At 47.9% G+C, this 17,889-nt stretch overlaps 1 protein-coding gene across 2 annotated transcripts in view; it reads left to right on the top strand.

Moving 5' to 3' along the window:
* LOC110313163 (S-adenosyl-L-methionine-dependent tRNA 4-demethylwyosine synthase) overlaps positions 1-17,889 on the top strand; it is an 88,407-nt gene that overhangs the window by 33,886 nt on the left and 36,632 nt on the right. For both annotated transcript variants that reach the window (XM_029533928.1, XM_029533927.1), the window contains exons 12-13: positions 7,212-7,389; positions 10,418-10,553. In XM_029533928.1, coding sequence (XP_029389788.1) covers positions 7,212-7,389; positions 10,418-10,553 — 314 coding nt within the window. The remainder of the gene's footprint in view (positions 1-7,211; positions 7,390-10,417; positions 10,554-17,889) is intronic.

Raw genomic sequence — 17,889 nt, 5'->3', positions numbered from 1 at the left:
ACTTCCCAAAGATGGCCGGCAGAGGGGAGCTATAAGAGAGACAAGGCAGTTTGGTTCAGAGCGACGCAGTAGTGGTGTTGGTTCAAACTTAGAGAGTCAGACCCCGAGTAGTTTCTTTTAGGCAAATTTAAGCACAGCACAATTTGGAAGAAAACATTTCCTGGCGATAATTAGCTCATTCCTGTGCGCACAACAGAGCTGCAGGAGTGCTATATGGGAACTTAGTAAAGTTCGGGTGACTTCTTCCATAAAGACAGAGTCTGTAGAATAGCTGAGGAACCAGGCTCACGATAAGCAGGCTCATGAGGTGGGTCTGGGGAGGATCCAGTGTAGCCTGGCCACAAGGTGACACAGAGGTCACCAGGCTATTAACCACTGTCTGTTCCCAACCTTCTGGGAGGAAAACAGGTTCAACACGTCTCCCTTTGAAGAGACAGCTGTGTGTTTAACATCCCTGGTTTCTCCAGTGCGAGCACAGGGACCGCCATGCCTCTTGACCACTGTGCATCTCCTTGTGTGGAAGCAAAACTGTCCCTTTTAGCTTTTATATTTCCATTGGGTGGAAGAATTAAGACTTCCAGCCAAAACTTAGCACCTGGTGTGAGTCTGTAAGTTTCTCTTGGAGCCCTCTGGCCATCATTCCTAAATGCTTTTACTGTTGCTTCTTGGAAAGCATGAGGTGGCTTTGTGAGTGGACCTGAGGCTTCGGTCTGTAGAGAGATGGGCTCAGCAGTTTAGAGTGTGCTACTAAAGTTCTATTCCCAGCCTCCACTTCAGGTGGCTTACAACCCCATCACCACAACTCTGGGGATCTGGTGCCCTCTTCTGGCCTCTGCAGGCACTTAATACACATGTGCACATAACCCTTCTCTCCCAGACACACACCATACTCATAATTAAAGATATAAATAAGGTAGATGTGGGGTTTCAAACCTTTAATGCCAGCACTCAGGAGGCAGAGGCAGGTGGATCTCTGAATTTAAAGGCCAGGTTGGTCTACATAGGGAGTCCTTGCCTAAAAGAATCAAAATGGTAATATGTATGTATATATGTATGAGCAAACCAAACCAAAAATAAAATGGTTAGTGAGGTGGAGTTGCCTCCTTACTAACCATTCATAAAAGGGTGTATGAATGGATGCCCCATGAGAAGTGTGATGGTGCTCTTAATAAAACGCCTTCCTGTGGCCCACAGTGACGTAGCAGAAACTCAGTCCTTCACTTTCGAGTTTTCCAGTTCAGTTCTGCCGAATCCTTACACAGATTTGGCTTCACTGGGAGCTCTGGCTCCAGCCTTTCCTGTGAGTCAGAACCATCTGCGGCCGTTCAGACACCAACTTCCCAGAGGGGAAGTCTAGCGAGCTGAGGCCTGTGAATGTACAGACCTTTGCTTTTCTCATTCTGCTTTCTTTTCTTTCTCTTTGAGATGAGGGTCTTGTGTGTAGCTCGGGCTGAGGCCTGGGGTGACAGGTGTGGGCCACCATGGCTAGCAAATGTGTGTTTCTCACAGGATTCCAGGAATCTGCAGTGTTGACCTTGGGTGCCAACGAGACAGATGGCATGGACTTGGGGCATGATGGTTTTATATACTGTGCGCACTGGTGAATTGTCCTGCATTGTTGGAGCCCACTAAGAAGGTGGCTCTAGAAACGGGGCTGCAGATACCCCACCCCTTTTCCAAGGTTTCAGACGTAGCTCTTTCCTAAGGTCAATGATATTTGAAGTTGATTGGGAGGCATCAGAATAGATTTATTGGTTGGGTGTCTGTGTCCACTGCCGTCATCCCAGCAGGAGACTGTGGCAGAGGATGGTGAGTTTGAGACCCTGTTTCATAAAACTGAAAAGAGAGGTGGGTGGGAGGGGACAGGGACAGAGAAAGAGGGAAAGGCAGGGGGACATCTATCAGTGTCATTTAGGCATATATATATATATATATATATATATATATAAAATACTTTGGTATTTGTATGGTGTAACCAGAAATGCTTAGAAACAGTTCTAGTTCTTCTTTGTCCTTTTCCTCCCCTCCCCTCCTCTCCCCTCCCCTCCCCTCCTCTCCCCTCTCTTCCCATTCTCCTCCTTCGTAAATTGCAAAGTGCGTGTGTGTCCGTCCATTCTTGAAGCCCCTTTCCTCTTAGCTGCAGCTCCGGGCATCTCCACCCTGGCTTGCCTTTAGAGGGCCCCACCCTTTAACATCAGTGACTGTCAGCCTGAGGGTGTGGTTAAGGCAGAGAGCGCTTGCCTGGCATGTTCGTGAAGCCCTGGGAGCGATCCCTAGACCACATAAACCAGGCATGGTGGTGCATCTTGTAATCCTAGCACTTGGGAAGGGACAGGCAGTAGGGTCAGGAGTTCTAGGTAGTCCTTGGATACATATTAAATTCAAGGGCAGTCTGGGCTGCATGTGTCCCCAGCTCAAACAAAATAAAACAAAACAAACCCCTCCAAATTCAAAACTCACCAACCAACAAGGAAAAGAATGTCTTTTGTCCTCTAGTGTGCCTCCCCACCCTGCTGGGAAGGCACCGGTCTCTCCATGGCGTGACTCGCTTATCTCAGCATTCTACTTTTGAGGACAGGATGGACCATGGGTCTTGTTGCCCGTTGTCTCTGGTTTTCTAACATTAGCGTCCTGCCCAGCCTAGAGCAGGCTTTGAAGATACTCTCTGATTTCCTTTTTCCAAACCCTGCTCTCAGTCGCGTGGGCAGTCATTGTCTCTTTCACCCAGTCATTAAGATAGCTTTCTTCTCACAGTATCTCCTTTATACACAAGCACAGTTGACTGTGTGTTGATGGTCAGAAGCAGGTCAGAACGTCAGGGCGGCTCAGCATCTTTTCAAATTATGCTCCGCCTCCCCGCCCCTAACACCACCCTGGCAGGCACACACGGTCTCAGAGGATCAGTCCTGAGGCACCAAGGGGCAACCGCATTGTTAAGAATGTCGGGGGTCTTGGAGATGTAAGTGAAATCGACATTTGTTGCTAGCTTTTATGTTCATTTCTGTTCATTTCTTTTCTTACTTAGAGCAGACACACAAATGGCTTGCCACAGGCTGTGTTGGAAAGTGACACGGAGGTGCGGAAACACCCGTGGCTTGTTTGCTTTTTCTTTCCTTTCCTTTATATGTATGCGTGTTTTGCCTGCATGGATGTATGTGCACCATGTGCATGCCTGGTGCCCACCAAGGCCAGAAAAAGAGCATCAGATCTCTTGGAACTTGAGTCACAGAGGGGTTTGAGCTGCCATGTGACTGCTCAGACCAAACCCAGCTTCTCCGCGAGAGCAGCACGCATTCTTAACCCCTGAGCCACCTCTCTAGCCCCTGTTCTCTGAACCTGGCTTAAGGTTCAAAGAAAGGGGTAGGGGATGACAAAACAAAACCCTGAGGTTGTATAAGATTGAGGCCCTAAGTTCAGTTTCCAGAACCCATCTAAGAGATCTGGGTATGGTGGCATGCGCATGCTGAGAAGACAGCGGCAGATGGCACCCCAGGGCTCCCTGCCAGCCAGCTTTGCCTCCTTGGTGGTCTACAGGGTGACAAGAGACCCCGTTTCAACAAGATGGATGGTGCCTGAGGAAGGAGGTTTTCCTCTGGTGTCTACTCTGGCCATGCACATGGTACCAATACAAACACATACACGCACCTGGCATTGTGAAGTCTTCATCAAACTTATGTCTCGGCTGTCACTCTCAGCCGTCGACCTGTGTCATTACGAAAATAAAAGAATCTCTCTCTCTCTTTTTTTTTTTTGTTTTTTTGTTTTTTTCGAGACAAGGTTTCTCTGTAGCCTTGGCTGTCCTGGAACTCACTCTGTAGACCAGGCTGACCTCGAACTCACAAATCCACCTGCTTCTGTCTCCCGAGTGCTGGGATTAAAGGCGTGCGCCACCACGCCCGGCTGAATGTCTCATATTTGATTATGAACCAGGCATGGTGAGGCTCACCTATAGTCCTGGTACTCAGGAAACTGAGGCAGGAGAATAGTAGCTTCTAGCATAGCCTAGGCTACATAGTTTGAAGCCATCTTAGATTTCACAGGGAGAGCTCGCCTCAAGCAACAAAAAAGCAATAAGGATGTTGTATGTGGATTAGTGCGTCATTCATCATGTTTGTGTGCCATGGTTTGCTCAATGTTAGGCTAAATCCCCGAGCTCTGCTTGCTTTGGCATCTATCTGTGAGATAAAGTTTGCTCCTTCGTTTGTCTGAAGACTGTTGTGGTGATGGATCAGAGGGAGGAAGCTGCCCAGGATGAGAGAAATGGCCCAGAAGTTGCTTAGCAACCGTGAAACCAGGAAAACTCGAAAGGGTTAAGATCTTGTGAATTGGATTGTATGCGTGTGCGTGTGCATGTGTGGTGTGTATGCTTGCATTGTGTTTGTGCTTGTTTATATGTATTTGTGTTGTCTCTGTGTGTGTGTGTGTGTGTGTGTGTCTATGTCTGTGTCTGTCTCTGTGTGTCTGTGTCGATTCTTGAAGCTGTCTCTCTAGAACCCACATTTGAGCATTGCGTATCTGTTTAGCTGTCTGACAGACAGTTCCACTTCTTGTCTGACTTTGAATGCCGTATGCACTCTTCCTTTTGCATGCTACCCCCAGGGGTTTCTGTTGGTTGTTTTGTTGGGTTCGTTGCTTGCTTTGTCTCTGTTGTTCAGAGCTCTGTTGCTCAGGCCACACGCTCGAAGCTTCTCTGGGACAGGACACCTTCTCCTCCCAAGCACATATCCAATCAGCCAAACACCATGCCGGTGATTCCTTCCAGACGGCCTCGGCTGGAACCCACATCACACTAGCTGCGTCCCCAGTCCCTCCACCATCTTGCTCTGTGTCACCAGCAAGCCTTCATTTTTGCTTACTTGTTTATTTTTATCTGTGCGTGCATGCAAGGGTAGAGAGATGGGGTTGCATCAAAGACTTATGTAGCCCAAGCTGCCCCCCCCCCCTCAGCAGGTCGCTGAGGATAGCCTTGGACTTGTTTCCTCTGCCTCCTCCTCCTAAATGCTGGGGTTACAGAAATGTGCCCCCTGCCTGCGAGGCATGCACTTGACCAATGGAGCCACATCCCCAGCCCCTAATTTAATTCTTGTTCACGGTCTCCTCCTCTGCTCACCATGTTCAACATTAGGGGAGGAGAAGTCTGGGGCCTGCCTGTGGATGCCAGACTAACTCCATAGTAGAGTCAGAAGTTGAACCCAGTGCCTCTGCCCCTAACCCCCAGGTCTAGCCAACGTACCCTTGTCCCATATTCAGAGTTGGAGTCTGATTTTGCAGTTCAGGGTAAACCCACCCCTCTCCTGCTGCTCTTGGGGAATTTACAGCTAACCGGCACTGTCAGGCAGGGCGTGGGTTGTCTTGGCAACACAGACTGAGTTTAAGGATCAAGTTTTATTTAAAACTTGGATTTGAGTTAAATCTTAGATTTCGATAACGCAAGGAAAAACTCACTCAGAAATACTGATGGGAAATGCACATGCTAAGTGTCAGGCACACAAAAGATGGCATCTGTCGTTTTTGGAATTTTCGTCTGCTTCCTGGTCTTTAGATGGGGGGGTGGGGGTGGGAGGAGCAATGGTGGTTTACTTGCATATTTATATTTCCAGGTATGTTTTAAGTTCTTTGTTTTTGCTGGGGCGATAGTGACATTACTCAGTGTGTGTGTGTGTGTGTGTGTGTGTCTGTGTGTCTGGTTGTTGGAAGGAGGCTGAAAGGCTTTCAGGAGCCAGTAGGGTGGCGTAGGTGGGTCTCCCTACACCCCCCCCCCCCCCGGCCGGCAGCACCTGCCCACTGATGCCCAGCAGCTCACTCCCACTGCCTGTCCACAGCTTGGACGAGCACTCACAGGCAGGCTTGGTTATCTTTCTTCAGACCCTGCCCATCCTGGGTTGGTTGTTTTTTTGTTGGTTTTGAGACAGGGTCTATCAGTGGCCTGGAACTTACCAAGTAGGCTGCCTGACACCGAACCCTAGACACTTGACTGTCTCTGCCTCTCTATGGTACCTGAGGAGCCACCACCCACACCGTTTGTCGTTTTTGAGACAGGGTCTCACTGTGTAGCCCTGGCTGCTCTGGGATGAGCTATGTTGACCAGACTGGCCTTGAACTCACAGAGATCTACCTGCCCCTGGCTTCTGAGTATTGGGATTAAAGGCTTCGACCAGTTTCTCTTGCTTTTTTTTTTTTAAACAGGGATCCCGAGGATCAAACTCAGGTCCTCATGCTTGTTTAGCAAGCATTTTATTGACTGAGCCACTTTTCCATCTGATACTTAGTTGATTGTGATATTCAATAAACTAGGATCAAGGTATTATTATAATAGCTAGTTCTTAGTGAAAGGGTCTCATAGGAAAAGAATTACTTATTTTTGAGACCACCGGGTCTTACTAAGTAGGCCAGGCTGGCTTTGAACTCACAGAGGTGCTGTCTCCTAAGTGTCATGGAAGTCTTTACATTTATTTTTTAATTTAATCCTAACAAAATTCTTTGAGGTGGATACTATATTCACAGTCTGGAGGTAGGGGTGTGCAGGAGCGGGCATGGGCTCCCAAGAAAAGTTCAAAGCAGGATGCTGGGTGTCTTGCCCTATAACTGCCCCTTCCCCATTCTTTTAGACAGGGTCTCTCACAGTCCCACACTCCTGTGTCTACTCCCTTTGAACCCAGGTCCTTAATTGGTTGTGAAAACAAGAGCTTTCACCCACTAGACTATCCCTTCATCCCCACATTCAGGTTTCAGGACTCGAGAGATGGCTGAGTGGTTCAGAGCACATACTGCTCTTGCAGAGGGCGTGGGATCTGTTCCCAGCACCCACAAGGCAGCTAGCTCACTATCCATTAGCTCCAGCTCCAGGTGAGCGGATGCCCTCTCCTGGTCTCCTGGGGCACTGCACGAATATGGTGCGTACAGGCACCCATAAAATGAAAACATTTTTTGAAAAGAAGAGAATTAAGTTTTAAGGTGGGTGTGGTGGCCCAATCCTGTAATCTCAGTAATGGGGGCAGGTGTGTGGTGTGTGTGTGTGTGTGTGTGTGTGTGTGTGTGTGCTGACACAGGAGGATTACTGAGAGTTTCCAACCTGCTTGGGCCACAGATTGAGCTCCTGTTTAAACAATAAAAATGGGGTTTTCCCTGTGAAATCAGAGCATCATTAGTGGTCATGGAAGCCATGCTCTCTGGGCTTGTGCCTGCTCTGATTTTCGTCACTGCTCTCTCAGGCGTGCCAGGCCTCAAGGCGGAGCGCTTCGAAGAGGGGATGGAGGTCAAGCACTGTGCCCTGTCGCTCGTGGGCGAGCCGATCATGTACCCAGAAATCAACAGACTTTTGAAGCTGCTCCACCAGCACGGGATCTCCAGCTTCCTTGTCACCAATGCCCAGTTCCCTGAGGAGATCAGGTAAGGCTACCGGGTCACTGCACTCCAGGGTCATTATTGCCTTATAGACAGCGAAGAGTGGAAGGCTGGCCTGACCCTGGTCCAGATGTCACTGTTCAGCTGGGGCTGGCCACCACCTGGGTCCTGGGGACTAAATTCAGGTCTAGGCTAGCCTTTACCTGCTGCATGATTCTACTCACCCTGTATGATCATACTTCACTCAGAAATCTGAAACTAGAATGTGCCATCATGGTGTCCGCACAGCCCTTGGACTTTATGACAGTGAGGGAGGGTTGGGTTTAAGGTTGTATTACAACATCTTCTTCTTCTTCTCCATCACTCTAAATAGTGATGGAGTTTCCAGACAGAGGAGTTACAGTATAGCTTTTTTTTTCCCCTTTGGTTTTTCAAGACAGGGTCTCTCTGTGTAGCCCTGGTTGTCCTGGAACTCACTCTGTAGACCAGGCGCTGGCCTCCAACTCAGAAATCCACCTGCCTCTGCCTCCCGAGTGCTAGGATTAAAGGCGTGCGCCACCACTGCCTGGCTATGGTGTAGCATTCTTTAAAAATATTTAGATTGTATGTGTATGTGTGTCTGCTTATTAGTGTATGTACCATGTATGCCGTGGCATCCTCAGAGGCTGGAAGAAGGTATTGGCGGTTACGGGCAGTTATGAGCCATCTCCCCAGTCCATATATAGCCTTCTTTATTGACATATTATGTGTAGAGGTAGGGGGAGGGGGTCAGGCTGGGAGCCTCGTGACCTGTCTTTGTTACTGAGGCCATGTCTAGGCAGAAATATGATCCCTAGGCCCTAGGAGATGTCTTCAGGGCCCCTTGCTACCGCCTAGCCTTTTAGAGTGAGCTCTGCCGTTCCTAGAGACAGTCTTTCTTCTTTGCCTCCGGAGTGAGAGCTGGAGATGTCCTCAACCCTGTATCTCAGACACTTAACACGGTGCCAGCCGCCAGAACTTCTGATTTCCGTGTGCAGTTGATGCTTGTTCAGTATGTCTGACCTTTGAGAATTGCTGCTAAGCGGTTACGTACACAGGAGAAAGGTCAGGCCGGGTTCTGCTCCGACCAGGAAGGGTTATGACCAAGCACTGGGCGTCTGGGGCCATACTAGATGTGAGGTAGCTTTCAGCATAGTCTTCGTTGCTTTCTCTAGGTTTTGAAGGGGGAGGGAGGTCTCACTTTGAAGCCCAGGCTGGCAGCACTGGGATTATAAAGACTTAAAAAAAAGGAAATTGTATTGTGTGCATTTCTTTATATGCGTTTGCCATGTCATGCCCGTGATCTCCACAGAGGACAACTTTCCAGACAATTGTCTTCTACCACGTGGGTTGTGGGGACAAAGCTTAGGTCAGCAGGCTTGGTAGCAAGGACTTTTACTTTACCCACCAAGTCATCTTAGAGACTCCATGGTATTGATGAAGATTCCCAGTAGAAGTTGGATGTGGTGGTAAATGTCTGTAATCCCAGCACTGATAAGACTGAGGCCGGAGGATGGTGAGTTAGAGGCAATTTCTACATAGCAAGTTTTAGATCAACCTGGGCAACACGGTGAGAGCTAGACTCAGAAAAACAAAACAAGAGCAGCACACACACATGTATACACACACACACACACACACACACACACACACCCCTATCTTTTCAGCCAGTCATCCTTTACCTAGGGGAAGCGGACTTGAACCCATTTCTACTTCTAAAGCATGGGTGTGGCTCTGTGCCCTCCGAATAAGGTACATGGGCTGTGTCCTGTTTCCTCCAGTTACCTGAGGATATCGGTGGCCCATTGATCTAGACACTACACTGTAGTTTTTAATTTTTCTCAACCCTGATTTTTCATAACGGTTCTTAAATGCTTTAACCTCCCTTCTAGCCCATTACCCCATCAGTGGTAGTGGAAAAGAGGTTATTAGGTTAAGGGGAGAGTGAACCTGTTTAGAAATTGTCCTTTGGAGCAAATCCCAACTGTGTTGCGGAAATTAGCAGTTCAGTTTATAGGTCAGCACCAGTAGCTGGATCCACTTGCAAACTTCACAAATATACCAGCAGGCCAGTTTGGTAGTCTCGGGATAACAGTAGTGGTGGCAAGACCTAGTAGGAACAGCTAGGCCTCAGCCAAATCAGCAGGAGGAACCAGGACTGGCAGGAACGCCAGGAGTTCTTTGCTGTGTCTCTTCCAGTGAAGCGAAGATCAGTGAAGACACTAGACCAGAAGTGTTGCAAAGCTAGTCCCTCTCACAGTCCATTGAGTCCCATTTATACTCCCTCCAAACATCACGTGCCCCCCATGGTCTTGCCTCGGCATGAGAGTCTGTCTTAGCAGAACTCCATGTGAGTCTGTCCCAGCTGACATCACTCTGCCAATTGGCCCAAGTTCCAGGAAGTGGCAAGCCACCAAGCACACCACCAGAAGTGTGCTTTTCTGCATGGCATCATGACAAATGGAACTCAACAACATGTGTAAGGCAAACCAATACACGTGTGTGGTTAGTGAGGAACCCTTCATCATGTGTCCTTTCATGTGCTTGCATTAGCAAAACATCCTTTCATTTGTGTCCGCTTCGGGAAAAGACACCTTCCTGTGCTTGCGTCAGAAAAACACTGTTCAGGACAACGGGTTTTCCCGAGAGCCTTTAAATTTCCACTTGGCTACACAGTTGTGGGCTTCCAGCTGCATTAGACTGCACGCAGAGCTGATGGGCCAGCTTCAGATGATTAATGTTTTCGGTTTATTAGCCTCCATGTCCAGGCATTTAAAAATAACCAGAGACTTCTTGTGTCGCATTATAAAGTCATCGTCATAGGGGGCCGGGACTGTCTCACAGTGACAGAGTGCTATTCCTCACTGCACGTGGCCTTGGCTTCCATTTCCGGCTCTGTCCAAAAGAAAACAGAATGGTTGCTTCGGACAGGTGGGCAGAGTGGATGCTTCCAGAGCAGTGCAGTGTAGTGTCATCTCTTCCAGACTGTACGTTTCATACAGTTCCTGACGTAGGCACCATTTTTTTCCATTTTCTTTCTCTTTCCATTCCCAAGGAAGCTCATACCAGTTACTCAGCTCTATGTGAGCGTGGACGCTAGCACCAAAGACAGTCTGAAGAAGATCGACCGCCCGCTCTTCAAGGATTTCTGGCAGCGCTTCCTAGACAGTTTGAAAGCCTTATCTGCAAAGGTAAGAACCGTGCCGTTATCCTAAAAATAAGTTAATAAGAATGAACAGAGTCCTGCAAAGGTAAGAATCGTGCCGTTATCCCAAAAATAAGTAAATAAGAATGAACAGAGCCTTGTTTGCTTCATTTTTCTTTAAATACAGAGAGATTAAATCTTTTTTATTTTTAATTTTTCTTTATTTTTTTTAAAGATCTCTCTCTCTCTCTCTCTCTCTCTCTCTCTCTCTCTCTCTCTCTCTCTCTCTCTCTCTGTTTGTGTTTGTGTGTGTGCGTGTTTTGCCTGCATGTGTACTGTGTGCATGCCTACTACCTCGGGGGGTCAGAAGACTGTGGCTGTGTGTGTAGTAGAAACTGAACCCCGGTCCTCTGCAAGAGCAACTATTGCTCCAGCTCACTGAGACCTCTCTTCAGAGGTCAGAGGAGGGCACAGAACTAGAGGTGACAGGCAGTTGGGAACCTCCCCGTGTGGATGCTGGAAGCCATACTTGTGTCTTGTGCAAGAGCAGCAGGTGCCATTAACTGCTGAGCCATCTCCTGTTCCATATCTTCAGGGTTTCTTTTGAGACAGGATTTCTCTGTGTAGCCCTAGCTGTTCTGGAACTCTCTCTGTAGACCAGGCTGGCCTCCAATTCAGAATTCCACCTGCCTCTGCCTCCTGAGTGCTGGGATTAAAGGCATGCTCCATCACTACCTAGTCCCAAATTCTGTTTTCTTTTTCAAATGTATTTTTTTATTATTTGGGGGGCATGCAGAGTGTGGTACATGTGTGTGCACATATGTGTGAGGACAACATTTAGGATTGGTTTTCTCCTTCCTCTTAGTTGAGGAAGGATCTCTTATTGCTTCTGCTAATGGGTAGTCTAGGCTAGCTCACCCCCCTGTTTCCGGCGATTCTCCCATCCCCACCGCTCGTGTTGTAGGAGTGCTGGGATTGTAATCGGGTTCTGGGACTGAGGTCACTGTTACTCGCGTCAGGCGATTTTACCCCTGAAGCCCCCTTCCTGGCTCTCTGGGTTACTGAATTTCCGGTCTTGAGAATCTTGAGGTTTTTGAGGAGCAAGGAGCATTTCCCATGCAGGTATGCCTTACCAGGGTTCTCTTGAGTGTGCTGGCTTTATGTCCCTTTAGCTGTCCTCACTGCTCATGCGTTTAAAGAGAGGAGCTTCTCCACAAGGTTCATAGGACAGTGTGCTGGGTAGCAGCCTGCAGCACACCTACCTGGGATGTCAGCAGAGAATCGAGGTTTAGGTATAAAGTTAATTTCCAGAAATTTCAAGAATCAAGCATGTGAGCTCACAAGTAACTGTGTCAGTGTGTGAGTAATGTATAAGAACTATTTAAGTTAGCCGGGCGTGGTGGTGCACGCCTTTAATCCCAGCACTAGGGAGGCAGAGGCAGGCAGATTTCTGAGTTCAAGGCCAGCCTGGACTACAGAGTGAATTCCAGGACAGCCAGGGCTACACAGAGAAACCCTGTCTTGGGGAGAAAAAAAAAAAAGGAACTATTTAAGTTAGAGCATCTGCCATGAGTGTCTTGGGCTGGGGAGGTGGTTCGGTGGTTAACAGCCTATACTTGCTCTTATAGAGGATGTGAGTTACTTCCCAGCACCTGTATCAGGAGGCTCACAACCACTGTAACTCTACTTATAGGAGGTCTGATTCTCTCTCCTGGTTCCTGTGGGCACCTTTATTTGTATGTGCACACTTGTGCATGTGTACACACACACAGAGTCATACTTTATTTACATACATGTAAATAAATAATAAAACAAATCTTTTAAAAAAAGTTGTAATGTCTTCTTGGAAATGGTTGCCCCTGCGTGTACTCGGTTTCCTGTTTTCACTGTGGTACTTGGGAACCGAAGCTGAGACTACCTCACATCCATGCTCAGCGAGTCCTTTGGCCCTGAATTTTAGATCTCAGGTATAAGGGCAGTCAGGGAAACACGGAGAGACCCTGTCCTTACAAAGCAAAGAAAAACCCCAGGCTCCAAACCCAAAAGCAGACAGAAGGCTGTGTGGCTTGGTGGCCCGATACCCTGGAGCTATGGTACTCACTTGTTGGGGGGGGGGGGGATTTGATATGAATGGGGTGTTCTAGACTAGCTAATATTCGTGTTTGTGTGTGTGCATTTAGGTCAGAGCTCAACCTTAGGTGTCATTCCTCAGGGACCATCCACCTTATTTTGAGACAGTGTCTCAGTGGCCTGAGATGCGGATTGGTTTAGGGTGTCTGGCCAGCGAGCCTGGCTCTGCCTCTGTAACACTAGGGTCACAAGCACATATCATCACAGCCAGCACACAGTGTGTGCTCGTTCTGGGATCACACTCGGGTCTTCCTGCTTGTAGAAGCATCTGAAGGACTTCAGGCTTCCTTCCAACCTTGTGTCTACTATTTAAACAAGCCAGTGTTTGCACGTGGCTCACAATTCACACTTAAAAGAACATTCAATAGTTGACCTTCCCTTCTCTGACTGTACAGTGTTATAGGCTGAATATTAAAATTGGGGGTGAATAAAGAGAACCAGAAAGAAGCGAATAAAGAAATGGTATATATTATTTATTTATTTATGTATTTATTTTTTTGAGACAGAGTTTCTCTTTGTAGCTCTAGCTGTACTGGAATTTGTCCTGTAGACTAGGTGGCCTCAAACTCAGAGATCTGCCTGCTTCTGCCTCTCAAATGCTGGGATTTAAGGTGTGCACTACCATGGCCTGACTGTAGTATTTTAAAAAATAGTGTGTGTGTGTGTGTGTGTGTGTGTGTGTGTGTGTGTGTGTGTGTGGGTGATGACCGGGAGAGATCATCAGATCTGCTGGAGCTGAATTAAAGGCGGTTGTGAGCTGCCTGACTCGGGTGCTGGGAACTGAACTCAGGTCCTCTGTGAGTGCTCTTAACCACTGAGCCACATCTCTAGCCACATGATGGGCTATCATGATAGCCCACATAGGACCTATCATGATAGGTCCACATGATGGACCTATCTAGCTGGGTGTCAGCTTGATAGGATTCAGGGACTCTTGAGAAGAAGGAAGAGGTAAAATGCCGTGCAGCGCTGGCTGGGTCAGTGAGGGCTCTAACCTAACAGAAGGACTCCTGGTGATGGCATTGGTGGTTATGAGAGGCAGTAGGCAGGGCCTTGAGGCCGTAGGATGTGAGCCCTTGGGACCGTGTCCTGCTCAGCCTTATCTGTGTGTGCATTTCCCGCTCCCTCTGTCTGTCTCTGTCTCTCTGTCTCTCTCTGCGCTTCCTGTCAGCTTTGAGATCACCTCCTCCTGTTCACACCTCTCCCACCGGGGCTACTTACTGTGACTATGTCTCAAAACAAAGCAGGCTCCCAACTGAAGTGTCCCCAACCCAAGCTGGCCACATTTTGTCATTGTTATTTGTCTCTGAAAGTTTGCTGAAGTTTTATGATGGTTGTTTGTGTAGCACTGCGCAATATTGATTCCAGAAATTTCTACATCTTGATGAGCCAGATAACTATAAATACATAGAACAGAGGGTGACTTTCAGGAAACAATACTCTTCTTTTTTGGTTTGTAAACTGTCTTTTTCTCAAAGCTAGTTGTATATTGAGGTCAGGCCCGAGAAGACTATCTAAAAATGAGAAATGTTTTTCAAGATCTGTCTATCCACAAGGTAATAGAGTTTTATATGCACCTCCTTTGACTTCTGGCTTACATACCATACAAAGAATATTAGCATCCATATATCTTCCAAATCCAGGCAGCTCCCTGCAGATCCTCTGCCTGGAGGTTGTTGGTATTCCAGTCCGGCGCACGAGTTTAATGTCCAAACTTGACTTTGCATACAGATCTTTCAACCCAGTGTTTTCAGTGGATGTTTGCAAGGGCAAAATTTATGTTGATTTTCTGCACACTGTGTGCAGGAAATGAACGGCATTACAGATGCGGCTGATGGAGCACCCGAGTCCATTGAATTTGGTGTGGCCAGGTTACTTAGGCATCTCTGTACAAGAGACTGCTTGGTTGGTGCTGGCACAGAGGCTGCCATTCCCTGCCAGGTAGTTTCTGCTGACCTTTATTTTTGGTGTTCGGCCTGGAAGTGTTGTTTTACATGTACAGGTCTGTGCCAGAGTTAGTTCATGTGCAGGCGTCTCATCTCAGTTTTAAGAAGTTCTTCGGAAGACTTTAGTTGATACATATGACCCATTTTACTTTTTCCAATTGATTGTCAGGTCCTCATGTAATGAAGGCCAAGCCTTGGACCTTACATAAACGCTGACCCTTACATAAACTTGGGTTTGGAGTGCATCTATTGCTGTAATTATTGTGTGTGTGTGTGTGTGTGTGTGTGTGATGCTTTTTATCCAAATTGTTTATGATAGAGTCATGTTCTATTAGTTCCTGCCTGCTAACATTTATAGATTTTTGTTTTCCTGTGTGATTTTTTTTTTTCTTGATGATGGAGATTAAACTCAGGACCTTACACAAGCTGAGCTCACGTTCTGCCACTGAGCTACTCTTCCAGCCCCGTTTGATGTCCTGTCAGAGCTGTACGAGGTTCTTTATACCCTTCCATAAACAAATGCTAATACCCCAACTACACAGACTGCCCCTTCCCCGGAGAGTGCTTACCGAGTGCTTCATACCTGGTAAGGATAATCTTTGGCAACAGTAGACAAGGCAGTGGAGGGCCCTGTTCTCTGGCAGCACAGAGAGGGAGAGAGGATCATTTGTAGGAAGTATACTATCCAGCATGGCTTCTTATTGGCAAGACCAAAAAAAGCAGCAACAAGCAAAGTTCCAAGCCCTTGCATTTCAGAAAGTCAACTTAAAGATAATTTTTAAAACTTATTTATGTGTGTCTTTGTGTGAATGTATGCCACATGAATGCAGGTGCCCGAGGAGTCCAGCAGAGGGCGTTGTGCTCCCTGGAGCTGGAGCGACAGGCTGTTAGAGCTGCCCTGTGCACACGCTGGGAAAGCAGCAAGAACTCTTAATCATCGGTAAGGCTAACAGAACTGAAGCTATGGTTACAGATATTTGTAAAATAGTGAGACTAAGCACCCCGCATCCAGACCTAAGCTGACTGGATTCCACACAGAATGTGTGTGAGATGATGTGTCCATGTAGGTGAGCCAGGGCCTTTGTGTGTGATCTCTAGTTCCTTCTTTGCTCCCTTGGCATTGCTGAATCCAGTACCTTCTAATGATTTATTGTTTTTAATCATCTATGTGTCTGTACGTTGGTATGTGTGTGTGCCTGCAGTATCTGCAGAGGCCAGAAAAGCGCATCAGAGCCCCTGGAACTGGAGTTATAGGTGGGGGTGAGCTGCCTCACACGGGTGCTGGGAGCTGAACTTGGGTCCCCTGCAAAGGTAACTACACCTAATTGCCAAGCTATCTTTCCAGCCCCTGGGTGACTTATTTAACTCTTCCATTGGTATCTTGTTGGCCAGACTCAGTTTCTTAGCCACACTCTGCTCGGGGGAGCCAGGAAAATGTGCCCTTTCAGCTGGGTGACTTGCTGTGTGCAGCCCGTAGCTCAAGCAGACTTAGGAGGAGGAAGGAGGCTTGGAGGCTGAGGGTGGTTTGCTGTTTACCGCCAGGGAATTAGTAAGCAACAGCCGTGAGGGCAGGGGAGCAAAGAGCTAGGGAGATGAGGAAGGAGAGGTGATAGGGAGGTGTGGACAGTGGCCGTTAGTAATGTGCCTATTGAGCAAGTGTGAGGGCTAGGTGTGGATCCCCAGCACCACATATAATCTAGGCACAGTGGCATGTTCTTAAAATCCCAGCACTGGGGAAATGGATATGGGTGGATCCCTGGGGCTCAATGGTCAGCCAGCTTAGCTCACTTGCAGAATTCCAGGCCGTCCATTGAGAGGTCTGTCTCAAAAAATCCAATGTGGGCTGGAGAGGTAGCTGAGCACTTAATCACTTGCTGCTCTTCCAGAGGACCCGAGTAGGTCATAGCATAGCACCTACATCATTGGCTCCTGGTTCCCGGCTCCCGGCATCCTATTCTCTCTTCTGGCCTTCATGGGTGCTGGCCTCATGTGCACTAGCCCCCTCCTCCAACCCAAGGTAGACAGCACCGGAAAAATGACCCCCAAGGACATTTTTTAGCCTTCATTTTCATACATACAGATGAGCACACACATGTACATGCGTGTACACACATAGTTGCATATGCACCTGTATGCCGATTGCTACCCCCCCTACACACAAAAGAAATAATTAAAAGGAAAGAGGGAATCAATTCATTTAAGGGGGAAAAGAAGAAGCTTAAGTAGTGGAAATACACAAGGTTGTTATTGAAAATACTAATTTTTATTTTATACATATGGGTGTTTTACCTGTATGTCTGTGTACTATGTGCATGCAGTGCCCAGAGAGACCAGAAGAGGGTGTCATATTATCTGGAACAGGAATTATAGACAGTCGTGAGCTCCCAAGTGAGTGCTGGGAATCAAACCTGGGTCCTCTATAAAAGCAGCAAACTGCTAAGCCATCTATCTCTTCCTTCCTTCCTTCCTTCCCTTATTGAGATGTGGTCTGACCATGTAGCCCTGGTTGGCTTGGAGCAGGCTTTACTGACCAGGCTCCCCTCAAACTTAATGCAGATCCCCTGCCTCTGCCTCCCAGGTGCTGGGATTAAAGATATATGTCATCATGCTTGTTTTTGGTTTGGTTTTGTTGTTTGTTTGTTTAAAGGCAGGGCCTCTTGTAGCCCAGGCTAGCCTGGGACTCGGTTTGTAACCATGAATGACCTTGAGTTTCTGATCCTCCTCCTCCTCCTCCTAGTTCCATCCTGATGTTCATCAGTGATGGACTGTGACTTTGAAATTTAAGACAAATAAATCCTTTCCTGTTCGTTCCTTTCTGAGCAGAGGTTGCTTTGGTCTGGGTATTTTCTCACACAAAGAACCAAACAGGGTCCCGAGCACGAGGCAGTGGTGTTGATGGTTCAGCATAGCCGAGAGAGACCTGGGAGGTGAACAGGGGAAGTCCTCGGCCTGGTGAGAGGAGAGAACTTCTACCTGTGTAGCTGCGAGAAGGGAATTTTGCTCTGGTTTTACTGGAACCCTTCATGGTGCAAGAGGTAACACCTCACTGTGTGCTCAAAGGCAGAGAAGGCGCTGAATGTGTGTAGACGCAGGAAAGCTTGCACGGTTGGCGGTCTGCACCGCGATGGTCTCTGGTGCTGCCTGGGCACCAAGAGGCGAATTACACTGGCATGAGGGGTGTGGGCTGCACCTTGAGGCAGGCTTTTCATGATCTCAGCGATGCTGGCAGCAGATGGGTAGCCCTCCACCACTCACAGTGCCCAGCCCTCCACCACTCACAGTGCCCAGCCCTCCACCACTCACAGT

This window comes from Mus pahari, chromosome 23 (genome assembly GCF_900095145.1).
Source record: "Mus pahari chromosome 23, PAHARI_EIJ_v1.1, whole genome shotgun sequence".
In the NCBI taxonomy this organism is placed as follows: Eukaryota; Metazoa; Chordata; class Mammalia; order Rodentia; family Muridae; genus Mus; species Mus pahari.
The sequence above is the reverse complement of the archived record's forward strand: the minus strand, read 5'-3'. Positions and strand labels throughout refer to the sequence as shown.